Here is a 16,060-nt window from a genome sequence, read left to right on the forward strand (position 1 = left end):
AAAAAAAAAAAAAAAAAAAAAAAAAAAAAAAAGAACCACTAGTAATTTAATACAAGATACCTAATATGTGCATAGAAAGAAGGCTGCTGGTTTGCTCTGTGGTGTCCCAGCCCTGAAAATCCACATAGATGCTCTGAGTGTTTATTTCCACCGTTGGATACCCTGGCTTGTGGCTATTCAGCATGACCTCTGAGAATTCATGCTTGCCCTGTCAGGAGCAAAGAATCCCAGGCTCTGACGAGTACTAGAGCTTGAGGCTTCACCACTGTAATTTGTGACCAGCTGTATTTTATTTTATTTCTTTTGGCCAATTGTGCCACACGGTTTTACAGGCTTCACGTAGGAGTTGTTTCCTGCCCAGAACAGAAGTGGACGCGGGGTCTTAGTTCAGTCGTCTCAATGAAATGCTTTGTAGAACTGCCCTGGCAAGGCAAACCCACAAATGAGGGCTTTCATAATCACAGATGTCCTGAGGAAGGCAGCTTGAGGACTTGGTGTCTCATTATGTTGCCCTTTGCAGGAAGCTTCTGTCGAACTGCGAAGGCAGGCAGGGGACCCTGGCGAGCCCAGAGAAGAGCGTCCCTCCGCAGTCCGGGCCGAGGAGGGACAGTCCACGCCGAGGTGGGTGAAATTTGGATTCAGAGTTACTGAACAGGCGTCTGAGGGTGGGCTTCTGTACGGTGGGTGGGTGCTTGGTTAACATGGCTAGACGTCTGGCTTTTGCCAAACCCAAAGCGGCTGAAATCCGGTGTGATTTCCATCATCCCTGATGTACTGGAGGTCTGGGCAGAGCTTGTGCACCCTGCAGCCCTGCCCAGAGACACATCCCAGGGTGGGGAGGCCTTCTTACATGGCGGTGACATTTTTTGGTTCTTAAAATGGCTATCGTGTTTTCCGCACGGTGAGACCGCTTATGGAGACATAATGAGAAGTCCAGTTTAACATACTGGAGCTGCACGCTTTGCACAGAGCGCCTTATCGAAGGGCAGCTTTAGCTATCTAGCACACAGCTGTGTGCCTAGCTGCGGCCTGGAAATCAGAGTTGCCTCTAAGGATTGTTAGTAAGAACGGAACAGGGCAGGCCTTCCTAAATTGGACCTAGTTAATGATTTAATTTTGAGCTTTAAAATAGAAATCGAGTTAGTCAACTCCCAAAGAGAGGCTGCAAGCATCTGCAGGAACTGTGGCAGCAGCAGGAGATTAGAGCATTTTGTGCCATAATTCCAGAATGTGCGCCATAGCCGCTTAGTTAAGGCAAGGACAGGGTTAGATTAAATACATAGTATAATCCGGGCCGGGCATGGTGGTTCACACCTGTATTCCCAGCACTTTGGGAGGCTGAGGCAGGTGAATTGCTTGAGCCCAGGAGTTCAAGACCAGCCTGGGCAACATGGTAAGATCCCATCTCTACTAAAAATAGGAAAAAAAAAAAAATTAGCCAGGTGTGGTGGCAGATGCCTGTAGTCCCAGCTACGCTGGAGGCTGAGCTACTTGTTCAAGCACGAGAATTGCTTGAACCTGGGAAGTGGATGTTGCAGTGAATGGGGATCACACCACTGCACTCCAGCCTGGGCAACAGAGCGAGACCCTGTCTCAAAAAAAAAAAAAAAAAAATAGTATAATCTTCCCCTTCATCACATGAGGAGGGCAGGAGGAGAGTGTGCGACTCTGCAGAAGATGTGGTGCAATCTTGTTTTAAAAAGGCGGATGGAGGGATGGGAGTAAATGCACAACAGGGTCCCCGGGCGTGGATTTTTCTGTCGCCTTGAGAATCTTGTGTGATTGCCGTGACATTCACATTAAACACTGACCTCAAAACTCAAGGTTCTGTTGCAGAAATTACCAATTTAAAAGTTTGCTTTCAAGAGCCTCATGTCATAGGGTTTTATTTCATTTGGCCTTAAACAGAGCTGTTAGCCTTCTACAAGGGGATCAAATATTTATGTGACTCTGCAACGACAGGACTGATATTGTGTGTGTGCTTGTGTAGGAAGTCTCTTCAGTTACTTAACAGACTCTGAGGCTGAAACCAAGAATGCGTGGGTCAGAAAGGCCGACGAATAATCCACCTACAGAATTTAGCTGTGTCTGAGAAGCACAATTAGAGCTTTACAACTGTGGATTCCAAGTAGGTCACGTGCCGAGCACCAGCTGCAGTCTGTTTTCCAAGCCAGCTCCCAGGCCGTTGAGGCCGGCCGTGCGGTGCGTCGCGGGCAGTGCTCGATGGGCTCTGCACATGCGGGCCGTGCTCTGCCCGATGCCACGAGCGTATCATCTGTGCGGAGGGCACCCGTGCTGGTGAGAGTGTATAGTTCTGCTGTGCATGGAGGGGGTCGCCCTGAACAGCTGTCACGTGCAGGCTGTGTGTGAGTGAGTGAATGGCACTGTCGATACTGAAAGGATCGAGAGGAAGCGGGGCCCCATGCTTCATTCATCAAGGCCATGTCTCCCAGCAGACTGCATAACCACTCCAAAGAAATTAGTTCCAGAAACTCTCTGCTTTTGAGCTACCAACCCAGCAATTTTCAGAATTGTTGGGTGCGGTTTTTTTTTTGAGTGGTGAGGCGCGATGACATTTGAGAATATGTAGGTTGAAAAGTTGTTTTCAACTTTTTTCAGAGACTCTTTAATTTCCGAAGGACCAGCAAGAAAGAATACACTTGAAAAAATTTCAGTGGAGAATAATAGAAGTCAAAGTTCAGGCAAGGGATTGTTCTTTGCCCACCAAAAAGAAAATCTAGAATACAAAGGTTTGAAGATACCCAATGTTTTGCATAAGTTTAAAATAACGTAAACATGTCTGTGTAAATCATATGAAGTGCTGCTCTGATAATCGATGCATAACAAAAAGTATGTATTGTATTTGTTTGGATAACAAAAGAATGTTGAGATCGGAATTATTTTTTGTTGTTGTTGCTCATATGAACCAAATAGAGATAACATTTTTTGTGAAGTTCAAGATCCTATGTTAATATAAAGACAAGTAGGGCAGATTGAAGTGATGATACTTTTTTTTTAAGTTACATGATGCTTCAGAAGCTCAGAGGAGAGAGAGCAAAGTGACTTCTGGCTGGGTTATGGGAGAAACAGGTGGTGTTTGAGCTAAAATAGAACTGAACCTGAGGGAGCAGACCCAGCACGTTTGCTTCCCTCCAGCTCTTCTGTCCTGAACAGCCCACCGCCCCCCACCCCCACTGCCATCAGAGGCTTCGCCTCAGACCCACAAGCTCAGGCATCATAGCCAGCTGGAGCCTGCTTTGGGGAAATGCTCTCTCCTGCTGACCTGGGGCCCCTTGAATGCTGGGTCTGTTTCCTAGTGTGGCCGTAACAAACTCTCCAAGACTGGGGGGCTCAAACAACAGAAGTGGATTCTCCCACAGTCCTAGAGGCTGGAAGTTCCAGAGCAATGTGTGAGCAGGGCTGGTTCCTCCTGGGGCCTCTCTCCTAGGCTTGTAGATGCCGTCTTCTCCCTGTGTCCTCACAAGGTCTTCCCTCTGCGCATTTTTGTATCATTTCTTCTTATAAGGACCCCAGTCCTATTGGATCAGAGCCCTCCCCAATGGCCCTAATTACCTAATTTTACCTTAATTACTTCTTCTAAGGCCCTGTCTTCCAATACAGTCACATTCTGAGATACTAAGAGTTACGGCTTCAGCACATTGATTTTGTGGGGCACAGTTCAGTCCCTAACCCTGGGAGAAATGTCCCTGCTTCTCCATTCTACCTTTATAGTAACCACTTCTACCTGCTGTCAGCTCTCTCAGGAAGTGTCATCCTACCCTTGAGCTGATCAGGCTTTACGTTCATGACAGATGTGAAAGCCTTTAAGATGAAGAGGGAGCTGTCACCCTGTGGGTGGCACAGAAGAGGGGCATTTGGCAAAACCTGACTGGAGGGCTTTTTGAGAAACCTGTCTGGAGGGTTGCTTGGCACCACGCAACTGAAGGCTGACAGCCGTGCACACCTTCTGGTTCAGTCAAGCCATCTGTAAGAGTTTACCTTGAAAGTGGACATCCACTGCCCCATGAATGTGCTAACCTCTTCAGACTGGGATGGTTTGGCAGGGGGACAGTGACTCTTAAACTCACATCACGGATGTATTGGTACACCTTCACTATTCCTTGCTGTCTGCTGGGCTGGACTGTTGGCTCCTGGAAGACGGGATTTTACTTTTTTCATTTCTCAGTACCCTGTACCTGACATAATTCCTGCACAGATTACGTGCTCAATAAATGGTTGGATGGATGGGAGGGTAAGTGGTTGGATGGACGAATGGAAAAGTAAGTGGGTGGGTGGGTGGGAGGATGGATGGATGGATGGATGGATGGATGGATAAGTGGATGGATGGATGAAAGGGAGGGTGAGTGGGTGGATAGATGGATGGATAGATGGGAGGGTAAGTGGATGGATGGATACATGGATTCATGGATGGATGGAGGCATGGGAAGGTGGATGGATGAGTGAATGGGAAGATAGATAGAAGGATGGGTAGGTGGATGTATAAGCAAATGGATTGGTGGCTGAATGGATAAATACCAGGCTGACCTTCCTTGAGTTAGTCTTTCTTGATTGTGGTGAATACTCTTTCCATATTGGTACATTCTGTGTCCTAAAAATTTTATTTGGAATTTTAGTTTACACACTAGTAACTGAAATGGCCTTTATTTATCCTTCTGCACTAGCATGGCATTTGGAGTCAAGACATAAACATCTCAAAATAAATTTGGTAGCACAGATTTGTTTTTGGTATGAGATTTTAGACCTTGTAGGAAAGTTTAGAGGTACCACATTTGTTCGTTGCTCCTCAATTTCGAGAGGCCTTGGGTGAGGACTGTGTTCTGGGTGGCTCCAGAGACTGGCACTGAAATGAGATCTGGGGGCGGCCCCCTGGAGCTGTGGGTGCTGGCAGTGTCTTCCTTCTCTGCCTTCTTGCAGCCACTTCCGCCCCCGCCTGCAGGAGCCACTGCCAAGCACTGATGAGCTGGCACTGACCTCAGGCTTGTATTTTGTTGGGACAGATGGGAGGGGAGGCAAAGAATGAGAGTATATCCTAAATCCCAGTACCAGCTGCAAAATTGAATGCATATGAAATAGAGCTCTTTAGGGAAAAATTTGCTTTCATAAAATATTTATAAACAAGCTAAAGGAACCTGAGGGTCATCTTCCTGGATGTTTTCCCTGAGAGGTGACTTGGTGTACAGAGGTTCATGTGAAGACCAATTTTTCATTTACAAAACAAGTTCCTTCATGTAGATTTCAGAATAAGTAACAGAGATTTATCATCCAAGCTCTCCCCCTCATTTGTCACTTTAGGGCAGACGTTTGCTTTGCCTGGCCTTCAATTAGCTCAGGGCAATTGAAGCTTTCCATTCTGAGCTGCTGTGCTAGGTAATTATGAAGACTGTGCTGGATCGGGTCAGGATAAAAAGGTGAAACTTGATCTTGGAATTTTGTCGAGGCAGAGCCCAGCATTCTGCATAGCTTTGTACAGTGTAGTACTGCATGCTGAACAGAAAGGTTCTTGTGCAGCGAGTACTTGGCAGATGTAACACCCTCACCCCAGAAGGGAAAGGGATAAATGGTAGCTGTAGGAGAGAGACTGCAGCATGGGTCTAGCGGGCTTGTCTTTATGTCTTTTTTTTGATTTTGTTTTTCGAGACAGGGTCTCGCCCTGTCTGTCACCCAGGCTGGAGTGCAGTAGTGCGACCTCTGCTCACTGCAGCCTCCACCTCCTGGGCTCAAGTGATCCTCCCACCTCAGCCTCTGGAGTAGCTGGGACTACAGGTGCACACCACCATGCCAGCTAATGTTTGTATTTTTTTTGTAAAGATGAGGTCTCACCATGTTGCCCAAGCTGGTCTTGAACTCCTGGGCTCAAGCAATCCACCCACCACACCTGGCCTTGTTTTTAATGCCTTACTTTGCAACTACAATTTCCCCTTACACTTATGCCCGTGGGGACTTAAGAAACCCAGAACCGAGACAGGCGGCCACCCCTTTGTTTACTTTTTGGTTTGGTCTCCTGATTCTACATTATTTAGAAGGAATAGCTTTCAGGTGATAGTTTATGGTTACAGGATTTTGGCTAAGGACGAGATGCGAGAGCAGGGAGGCAGATCCACAAAGCCCTCATGTGGAGGGAGAAGCGTGCAAAAGGAGGGTGAAAGTGACCAATGCCCCAAGATGCCAGAGCTGAGGGAAGCCAGAGGGAAATGCAGAGAAAAATTTAACTCAGGCATCCCAGTTCTAGATGGGGCAGGTAAGCAGCCTTCTGCAAACAGAATTTGTGTCATTGAGCAGGGCACAGTGGCACGTGTCTCTAATCTCAGCACTTTGGGAGGCTGAGGCAGGAGGATCACTTGAGTCCAGGAGTTCGAGACCAGCTGGGGCAACCTAGCAATACTCCCATCTCTACAAAAAATACAACAGTTGCTGCCCCGTGGTTGGATGCCAACATACGTAGCTGTACTCGCTCAGGATCCTTGATCCCTCATGTGACTCCTAGGCTGTGGCCTGAGACTTGCCTTTCCAGAAGAATCCAGCCCTGGGGAAAGCTGCCCCTTTGTTTCCCAGCAGCCCCATCCCTGGAGCCCCCAGTGGCCTCTCTTGGGGGAGAGACTCCTGTAGCGCGTGCTAATGTGGCAGCCCCGCTCCGCTCTGCCTCTCCTCTGGCCTCCTTTCTTGTCAGCTGGCTGCGTTCTTCAAAGCTCTCAGCCTCTGGGCTGACCTTGGCTGCCTTCGCATGTTACAGGATCCTTTGGGGCTTTCACCTTTCTCCAGAGAGCTACCTGGAAACATAGAAGTCCATTCTCCCCTTTAGCTTCTTCCAGCCTCCATTCCTCTTGGCTGTGTCCTAGTCTAGTCCCCCACCCAGATTGGGCTGAGGTGACACAGACACCCACCCAGAAGGCTGTACAGATTGATAATCGATTGATTCATTGAAAGGGTCTCGCTCTGTCGCCCAGGCTGGAGTGCAGTGGCACAATCATGGCTCACTGCAGCCTCAACCTCCAAGCTCAAGCGATCCTCCCGAGTAGCTGGGATCACAGGCATGCGCCAGCACACCTAGCTAATTAAAAAAACAAAAACAGGTTTTGTAGACAAGGCCTTGCCATGTTGCCCAGGCTGGCCTCAAACTCCTGGCCTCAAGTGATCCTCTTGCCTCGGCCTCTCAGAGTGCTGGGATTACAAGGGTGAGCCACCGCACCACACCCAGCCAATGTGTTCATTTTTAAAGTTTGACTTAAGAGTCCCATGGATTCAGTGTCTTATGTGGCTGTTAGGTCCTTGCAGTTAGTCTTAGAAATCTATTTAGCTCATCTGTTTTCTGAAGGCCCACACATTTGAAATATAAAAAGAAATAGTTCTGAGTCACCTCCTTCTCAATATAAATAGAAAATGCATTCAAATATTCCCACAAATTTTGTGTCTTTTAAATCTGCACAAACCCAAAGAATTCGTAGAGGAGGCCACCAGAGCTAGCAGCACGTGTCAGGTCTGCATCCCACTGGGCCAGCCAAGCAACCTGCTTCAGGCCCCTTCATACCACACAGCTCACCACCGCCTCCACCGCCAGGAGAATCCAGAAGGCCGGAGGGTGAGGGAGGACTGACACGTGGGCAGTGACGGCGTGGGAGCCAGTGATGTATTTCTGCTTTGGGCTTTCTCACACGTGGCACTTGGAGCACATCCTTGAGAACATGTCTGTCCTCTTTGCCAGTTTAAATTTTTGTGTGTTCGTTTCCATGCTAGCTCTTAGAATCTAAATCAAGTGTTGTGGATGGTGTGCAAGACCATGGCTGTGTATGTGTGTGTGTGGGAGTCTCATTGACCACAGTGCTGACACAATTTCCCTTGGTGGAAGTAAAGAGTAAGTTCAGGACTCACCTGTAAATGATGTGCTCCCCATGGATGAGGGACAGGAAGGACATCAGGGTACTGTGCCAGCAGAGCTCTGTGCCCTGTTAGTCGAAACGAAAGTGATGGCTGAGATGAGTCCTTCTGTGGCACCCAGGAAACTTTGATAGCTGGGCCAAGAAGCATCAGCACTGCAGTGCCCTGGGCTGCGAGCATCGTGGTTCATGCTTAGCAAAGCCACATCACCTGTCATGTAGACCTGACATCAGCTTTACAGTTTTGCTTGCATATAACTTGCAAATTTGTTTTGTGTTTTATAGCCTAAGAACCATTAAAATAAGGAAACAGATTTTATATATAGACATATTTAACAGTCTAATAAAAAAATCAAAACCACATATTGTGTGATGCCATTTATATAAAATGTCCAGAATAGGCACATCCGTAGATAGAAAGTAGATTAGTGGCTGCCAGGGGTTAAGGCGGGAGAAGTGAGGGAGAGACTGTTCATGGGCATGGGGTTTCTTTCTGGAGTAATGAAAATCCTCTAGAATCAGATAGTGGTGATGGTGACTGCTGTGACTATACTAAAAACTACTGAACTGTGCTGTTTCAAAGGGCAAATTTTATGATATATTTTATCTCAGTCTTTAAAAAAAATCTCAACACTGGGAATCCATAAGAAAACTTTTTTTAATTTAAAATGGGTCTGTCAGGCCGGGCGTGGTGGCTCACGCCTGTAACCCCAGCACTCTGGGAGGCCAAGGCGGGTGGATCACCTGAGGTCAGGAGTTTGAGACCAGCCTGGCCAACATGGTGAAACCCCGTCTCTACTAAAATATTAGCCAGGTGTGGTGGCAGGTGCCTGTAATCCCAGCTACTCAGGAGGCTGAGGCAGGAGAATCGCTTGAACCTGGGAGGCGGAGGTTGCAGTGAGCCGAGATGGTGCCATTGCACTCCAGCCTGGGCAACAAGAGTGAAACTGTCTCAAAAAAATAATTTAAATAAATAAAATGGGTCTGTGCATTAAGTGGCTGTAGTTCAGAGATTGACAAAGTTTGCGGAAGATGAGATGATAAGTATTTTTGGCTCAGAGGGACATAGTGTCCCTGCTGCGACCACTCAGCTCTGCCGTGGTAGCGCAAAAGCAGCCACACGGTGACCAGGTTGTCCTCCCTGCAGGCCTGCTAAGAGGACTCTGGCTAGATTCCAGCCCTTGCTGGTCCCCCTGGCAGGGGGGCGGGGGGAGGCGGGCAGCATCCCTACTGTCCCACGGGACCCAGCAGCCACAGGGGCCTTTCGCTTCTCCACATTCCTTCCTCCCCTGCCCTAAAGCAGGAAGCAAGACAAGGAAACCTCTGAGTCAGGTATGTGGATGTCCTCTGCAGAACTTGCCTGGTCCCTTCCTTCAAGTCGTTTGTTTCTTTCTGTGAGTCAGCCCTGCCTCCTGTTTACCAGGCACAGGTAGTTTTACCTGTGGCTCCCTGAGCAGAACTGGAGTGGGTGTAACGCAGGCTGTGTCTCTGAATAGAAAGTCTCCACACTGCCGTGCCGCTCTCCACTCTGCGTTTGCCCGCTGTATGCACCAGAGCTCCCTCCCGGCTCCCCTTCTCCTAAGCAAATCCCACACACCTGCATCCCATCCTTCCTCAGATCACTTCTGGAATCTTCTGCAGAGTTTGGGTCTCATGGTTTGTGAGACACTCTCAAGCAGCTCACCCAAATCGGGTGGTGTCAGATGGTGAAGGGTTGAGAGGTCTAGGTCAGGGTCACTTGGAAACAAGTTCCTGGGGGAGCAGAGCAACTTTCTTCTCTACTTGGAAGAATATGATAAAGCACCCCTAGACTCACTGGTTTCGAATTCTAGGGAAGCAGATATTGATGACTCAACAGAGGAAAGGATTGTGTAATCATTGCTTTAGTCAGGGGTTAGCAAACTGTGGTCCACAGGCCAACTCTGGCCCCCTGTCTGTTTTTTTAAATAAAGTTTTATGGGAATGCAGCCACATCCATTTGCTCACAGACCGCCTGTGGCTGCTTCCTCTCTATAATGGCAGAGAGTTGAGTCATTGCAACAGATCAGATGGCTCCTAGAGCTGAAAATATCTGCCATCTGGTCCTTTACACAAAGGTTTGCTTGCCGACCATGTTGGGCTTAGTGGAGGGATGTAAGGGATGGTCTTACATGAGTGTGCTTCCAGCACAGGGAGCATGGAACCCAGTGGCAGTCTGTCTGGATGTTTTCAAAGAGGCTTCTTTGTAATAGTTCATGATTATCTTGCAACATGATATCCACCTCCCCATCCCTAGTGTAATTAACTTGGGGAAGTGTGCTTTGTCCAAGTAGAGGGGGCTGTGGCTTGTTCACAGCCCAAGAATGCAGGAGCACGCAGGATGCTGTAACACCAGCTTTTCTGACTTGTTAGTGATAGCCTGGGTTAGGGAAGGTTGTCCTTGGACCACATGGGCTGGGCGTGCCCCTCAATTCATGGAAAGTGACTCAGAAAAGTTCGAGGTTTCACCAAGACTAAGAGGTGAGGAGTAAGTTCTTTCAGAACATAAGGGTACTAGGGTGGTGATTTCATTCTGTTCTTTTTTTATTTGTGGACTTTTTCAAGGGCACAAATGTTTTGTGTCAATTAAAAGCAGATTTGTATGCATTTTGTTACAATGATTATGATTTTAAAGTCCTAATAGTATTAATACTATACAGTCTACAAAAAGATTTGAGCACCTTATAAGCCCTGATAATTATGCCTCGCTCTAAGAAACATGGGTATCTGGAAAGCCACATTATAAACTTTAATATTATAAATGTGCTTTCTGTTTAGAAGTAATTCTTGGAGAGTCTCCTTTAAGAATGGATTCCTAGGCCAGGCACAGGGGCTCATGCCTATAATCCCAGCACTTTGGGAGGCTGAGAGGATTGCTTGAGCACAGGAGTTCAATACCAGCCTGGGCAACATAGTGAGACCCCATCTCTACAAAAAAAATTTATCTGGGCACGGTGGTGCACCTGTAGTCCCAGTTAGTTGGGAGGCTGTGTTGGGAGGATCGCTTGAGCCCAGGAGGTCAAGGCTGCAGTGAGCAATGATGGTGCCACTGCACTTCAGCCTGGGTGACAGTGAGACCATCTCAAAAATAAATAAATAAATAAATAAATAAATAAATAAATAAATAAATAAATAAATAAAAACAAAAATAAAAAGACAGGATTCCTAGAGCACAGCCGGCATACAGATCTTGTTTTCTAAGGCCTTTCTCCAATAAAAGGCACCAGGGCTCCTCAGAGGAATGACTGAGTCTAGGGTTGGGGCAGGGACTGTGAAAGATGAGCCTGGAGTATCTTATAGTGCCAGAAAATAAGTGCTCAAATACACCCATAAGTAAACCCAGCAGTGACAACGACGTGGGTATGTCATAGGGACACAGGAGCCAACAGTGACCAAAGGCAGAACAAGTTAAGCAGCAAAATTAAGTAGTGGTGGATTATAATCCAATATATAAAATGAATCCACAGCCCAGACTGATACACAGCACGGTTGCATAAATTAACAAATGAAGAATAGAGAAATCTGCTGTGCAGAAAATTGCAAATACTTTATGTAGCTACTCTGCCCTTAAGGAGGTGGAGCGTAGCTCCCCACACTCAGTGTGGGCTGCCGACAGTAAGCTCACTCCAAAGAGTACAGTGTGGCAAAGGGGACCGAGGAGAGGAACATCACAGTGGAGAAACCGGTGTATACCAACTTCACCAAGTGATCAGAGTCAACGTTGACAGGTAAGTCACGTTGACAGCATGCCCCTTGATATCATAGGATAACAGTGGCACTTCACTTCCATGGTCTCTCTCCCAGAAGTCCCAGGCTAATCATAAAAACACATCAGACAGTTCCCAGTTGAGAGACATGCTGCAAAATGCCAGAACAGACCTCTTCAAAACTATTAAGGTCTCAAAAACAAGGAAAGCCTGAGAAACTATCATAGCCGATTCAGGCTGCTATAATAAAATACCTAAGATTATATGACTTCTAAAGAGCAGAAATGTATTTGTCACAGTTCTGGAGGCTGGGAAGTCTAAGATCGAGGCACTGGCAGATTCGGTGTCTGGTGAAGGTGCTTTCTGGCTCACAAATGGCTGTCTCTGCTGCATCCTCACATGGTGGAAGGGGAGAGGGAGCTCTCGGGTCCCTTTTATAAGGGCACTAATCCCATTCGCAAGAGCTCCATCCTCATGACCTCATCACCTCCCAGAGGCCCCACCTCCTAACACCATCACTTGGGGTTTAGGTTTCAACATAGGAATTTGGGGGTGGGGGGCACAAGTGTTCAGTCTAAAGCTATAGCACCCTCACAGCAAGAGGAGTCTGAGGAAGCAGGCCTGAGTATGATGCAGTACCTGGATGAGGTTCAAAGACAGAAGGAGAACATTGAGTAAACAAAATTTGAATAAAGTGTGACCTTTAGTTAATATTAATGTACCAATATTGATTCATTAACTATGACAAACACACCCCATGGTAAGTCAGATTTTAATAAAAGGGGGAAGTGGGTAGAGGGCATATGGGAGCTCTCGCCCGGCTGTTGCAATTTTTTAGTAAATCTAAACCCATTTTAAAATGAGATGCTGGCCGGGTGCAATGGGTCATGCTTGTAATCCAAGCACTTTGGGAGATTGAGGCAGGAGGATTGCTTGAAGCCAGGAGTTTGAGACCAGCCTGGGCAACATAGCAAGACACTGGCCAGGTGCAGTGGCTCACGCCTGTAATCCCAGCACTTTGGGAGGCTGAGGCGGGCGTATCACTTGAGGTCAGGAGTTCGAGACCAGCCTGACCAACATGGTGAAACCCCGTCTCTAATAAAAATACAAAAATTAGCTGGGCATGGTGGCGTGCACCTGTAATCTCAGCTACTCGGGAGGCTGAGGCAGGTGAATTGCTTGAACCCGGGAGGCGGAGGTTGCAGTGAGCTGAGATGGTGCCACTGCGCTTTTACCTGGGTGACAGAGTGAGACTCCATCTCAAAAAAAAAAAAAAAAAAAGTGTAATGAAATATTTATTTTTTACAAACTTTTATGTAGAGACCATGTCTTGCCATGTTGCCCAGGCTGGTCTCCAACTCCTGGGCTCAAGCAATCCTCCCGCCTCGGCCTCCCAAAAGTGCTGGGGTTATAGGCATGAGCCACCACACCCAGCCCTATAATAAAATATTTAATCAGCCATCAGCTGATTGCTGTTCCATGTGTGGCCTGGCAGTATGTGTTGAACATTTGAGAAAAGGTGATGGCCCAGGGTGAATGGCACCCTCTCTTAGAGACAGTAACATGTACTTGGTAAAGTAATATGTGAAGATGGAAAGTACTGGAAAGAACGCGGGCTTTGGAGTTGAAGACACAGGCTGGAATCCTCATTCTGCTTCTCAGTGTAAGTGTGTCAGGCCCCCCAAACTTGCTGACCTCACGGCCCTGGATCATGGGGATGTGCAGAGCAACCTTGCTCGCAGACTTATTTACATGCTTAAGGGATATAACGTTAATGAATCAGCACAGTGCCTAAGGTCAAGTGTCGATATGGGGAAAAAAATCTAAAATAGCTAGGCTGCAAAGCAGCATATGTTATTTGGAGAAATGAGCAAGAGTTGGAAGTAATTGCTATGAATGTAGAAGAGGGTGACAGGAACAGGTTGGAAAGAGAAACTCCGTCCTGGTGGCTAAGCCCAGGATGTGGGAGGGTGGGATAGGGCTGTGAGGCACAGCGGCTGGCGACGCTGCTTCCTGGAGGGGCTGTGGTGCTGAGGTCTGGGGCTGCGTTAGGAGGGAGGTGGGGTGCAGGGACTTTAAATACAGATCATTGTGAAATGGTTAATTGGGAAAGTCAGGTCCAGCCTGCCTTTGTCTTCTTCCCTGAGTGCCTTGCACACACTCAAACTTCCGGAAACGCTTGTTAGTTGCTTGATGGGTTACATTCCTAATGAGTGTGTAATCAACCCAAGAATATATGGACATAGAATAGGCAGTTGAATGTTTTCTTTTGCCTCCTTATGGTTGTGGAGGTGAACTGTGTGTCGTATATGTTATAGGATTATCTAGCATCACTAAATAAAGCTGTAACATCAGTGCAGTAGGCTTTCTATATTTCCCCGTTAAAATATAAGAAGTGCTGGGCACAGTGGCTCACACCTGTAGTCCCAGCACTTTGGGAGGCTGAGTCAGGAAGATCACTTGAGCCCAGGAGTTGCAGGCTACAGTGAGCCATGATCATACCACTGCACTCCAGCCTGGGAGACAGAGCAAGATCCTTTCTCCAAACACACACACACACACACACACACACACACACACAAACACACACACACACACACATATATATATAAAGGAAGACTGCCCCCCAAGCCTTTTAGGGTTTTAAGTTACAAGACTTTGGGGGTTTAAGCACTGAAGTGTTGGGAATGTTCTCCACTGAGGCAAGGAGTTGCTGATGAAGTGATGGGAAATGCAAGCGGAGCTTTGAGCCGTGGAGGTGAAGGTTGACGGAGCCTGCGTGAGCTTGCCCATCAACAAGACAGCAGGCACAGACAGGCCAGCTGTTGTGAGCTTGGCTTTAGGACTCCATTCAGTAGGCAGGAGGAGAGCTGCAGCAGAGGCGGGCTGTGGGTCCCTGAAGCACATCGCTGCCTTCACAGCTGGGCAAGCTCCCGTCCAGCACGGTAAGCAGAGCCGGGTGAGGGACCCCTGCGTTTGCTCTCGGGGCACTTCATCCCAGATGGGACCGGTTTCAGGACGCCTGCGCCGTTTGTTAGGGGTTTGTAGTTCCCAGTGGCTCTTTTGTTCTGCTATCTTGAAGGGCAGGTTGCTTGTCAGCTCACAATGCTGTGGGTAAGGTCTGGTGAGGTCGGCGAATGTGTTCTTATTGTTTATTCTTCTGCCTGAAGATGAGAAATAATGCAAATCAGGGTGCAGATTCCGGTTCGAGCTCTGCAGGCGTGCACGTATGTGCAAGGGCATGCTTGCCGGTGCTGCGTGTGTGCTTGTGGATACATATGCAATTTTTGCAGCTTTGGGATTCACAGTTAGCTGAAAGCACATTGGAACTGGAAGGCGGTGCTCTTAACACCGTGTTCTAGGCTGGAAGCCGTAGAGCCATCATCTGCTCTGATGGGACTGCAGCCCTTGGTATGTGGGACCCTTGCTCCGTGTGAGTTCTGCAGATGGGTTCCCTGAGGGAGCTGGCTGGAGGACGCCAGCATCGCATGAAGACCTGCCTGCCTCGTTTGCCTTTTGTTTTTCAGTAGCAGTAAGAAACAGGCATTCCCACTACTCAGGCATTGAATGCGGACACTGAGAAAAAATGGTGAGTCAGCTACATCCTAATGAAAAAAAAGCAGCAAAATCAGGTGTGCATGTTTAGTCATGAGAAATGTTCCCTGAGTGCATTTGCACATAGCCTGCTAATTGCAGTGAGATAATTTAAATAGAGAAAATGGAATCACCATGGTTCTTAGCATTTTCCAGTTCTTTTATTTTGCTCTTTGGTGTGATTGTGACAGTTGAAGGGTTTTACTATACATGTGCTTTCCCCCCCCTTTTATGTTGTGATAAAAGAAAGAGATGATTAGTTTTGGCTATATTTCTAAATGGTTGGAATGTCTTTGCTTTAACTAAAGGAGGCTTTTGTGTGTGCAGAGGGTTGATGGCATTTTCACAGGGAAATTGATGCATAAATATGTTTGCACACACAGGCTCTCTCTTTGGTCTGCATTTACTGACTCACAAGAGTAGGTGTCATTTTGAAATGCATGTTTTTAGCGGTTGTGCTAGTTGAAAGGTAAAAAGGCAAAGGAGTTTGAAGAAAGGTTTTTGGAAATCTGCCTGGTAGCACTTACAAGTAAACAGCCTACTGCCTTGTAGATGGTCTTGAGATTTATAAGATGAATGGAAAATAATATTTTAATGTGTCATATGAAAAAACTGAAGATTTGGTACCAAGTTGGTGAATGGTTGGCATATTTCTTTTCATTACAGAATAGAACCTTTGAGGTCATACTCTACAAGTATTTCTTATTATTTTATTGCAGAAAAGCATTGCATGGGTGGTAGAGGCACATTTCTTTCTTTTGTCACACATAGTAGCAAAAACATTTTATACTTTGTCGTTTTCTGTTTCTCTCTCCGCCTCCACCCGTGCCCACCCCCCTGCCCCCTCCG

The 16,060-nt window shown here is 47.2% G+C and overlaps 1 protein-coding gene across 3 annotated transcripts in view; it reads left to right on the plus strand.

The window, feature by feature from the left end:
• The window catches only part of SHROOM2 (shroom family member 2), a 52,034-nt gene that overhangs the window by 2,102 nt on the left and 33,872 nt on the right, over positions 1-16,060 (plus strand). Inside the window, exon 2 of one of the 3 annotated variants that reach the window (XM_032756549.2) lies at positions 521-621. In XM_032756549.2, coding sequence (XP_032612440.2) covers positions 521-621 — 101 coding nt within the window. Of the gene's footprint in view, positions 1-520; positions 622-14,349; positions 14,563-16,060 lie in introns of those variants that run through there. The other 2 variants (XM_032756551.2, XM_032756552.2) reach the window with 2 other exon arrangements.

The sequence above is a fragment of the Hylobates moloch genome, unplaced genomic scaffold (assembly GCF_009828535.3).
Source record: "Hylobates moloch isolate HMO894 unplaced genomic scaffold, HMol_V3 SCAFFOLD_7, whole genome shotgun sequence".
NCBI classification, from domain to species: domain Eukaryota; kingdom Metazoa; phylum Chordata; class Mammalia; order Primates; family Hylobatidae; genus Hylobates; species Hylobates moloch.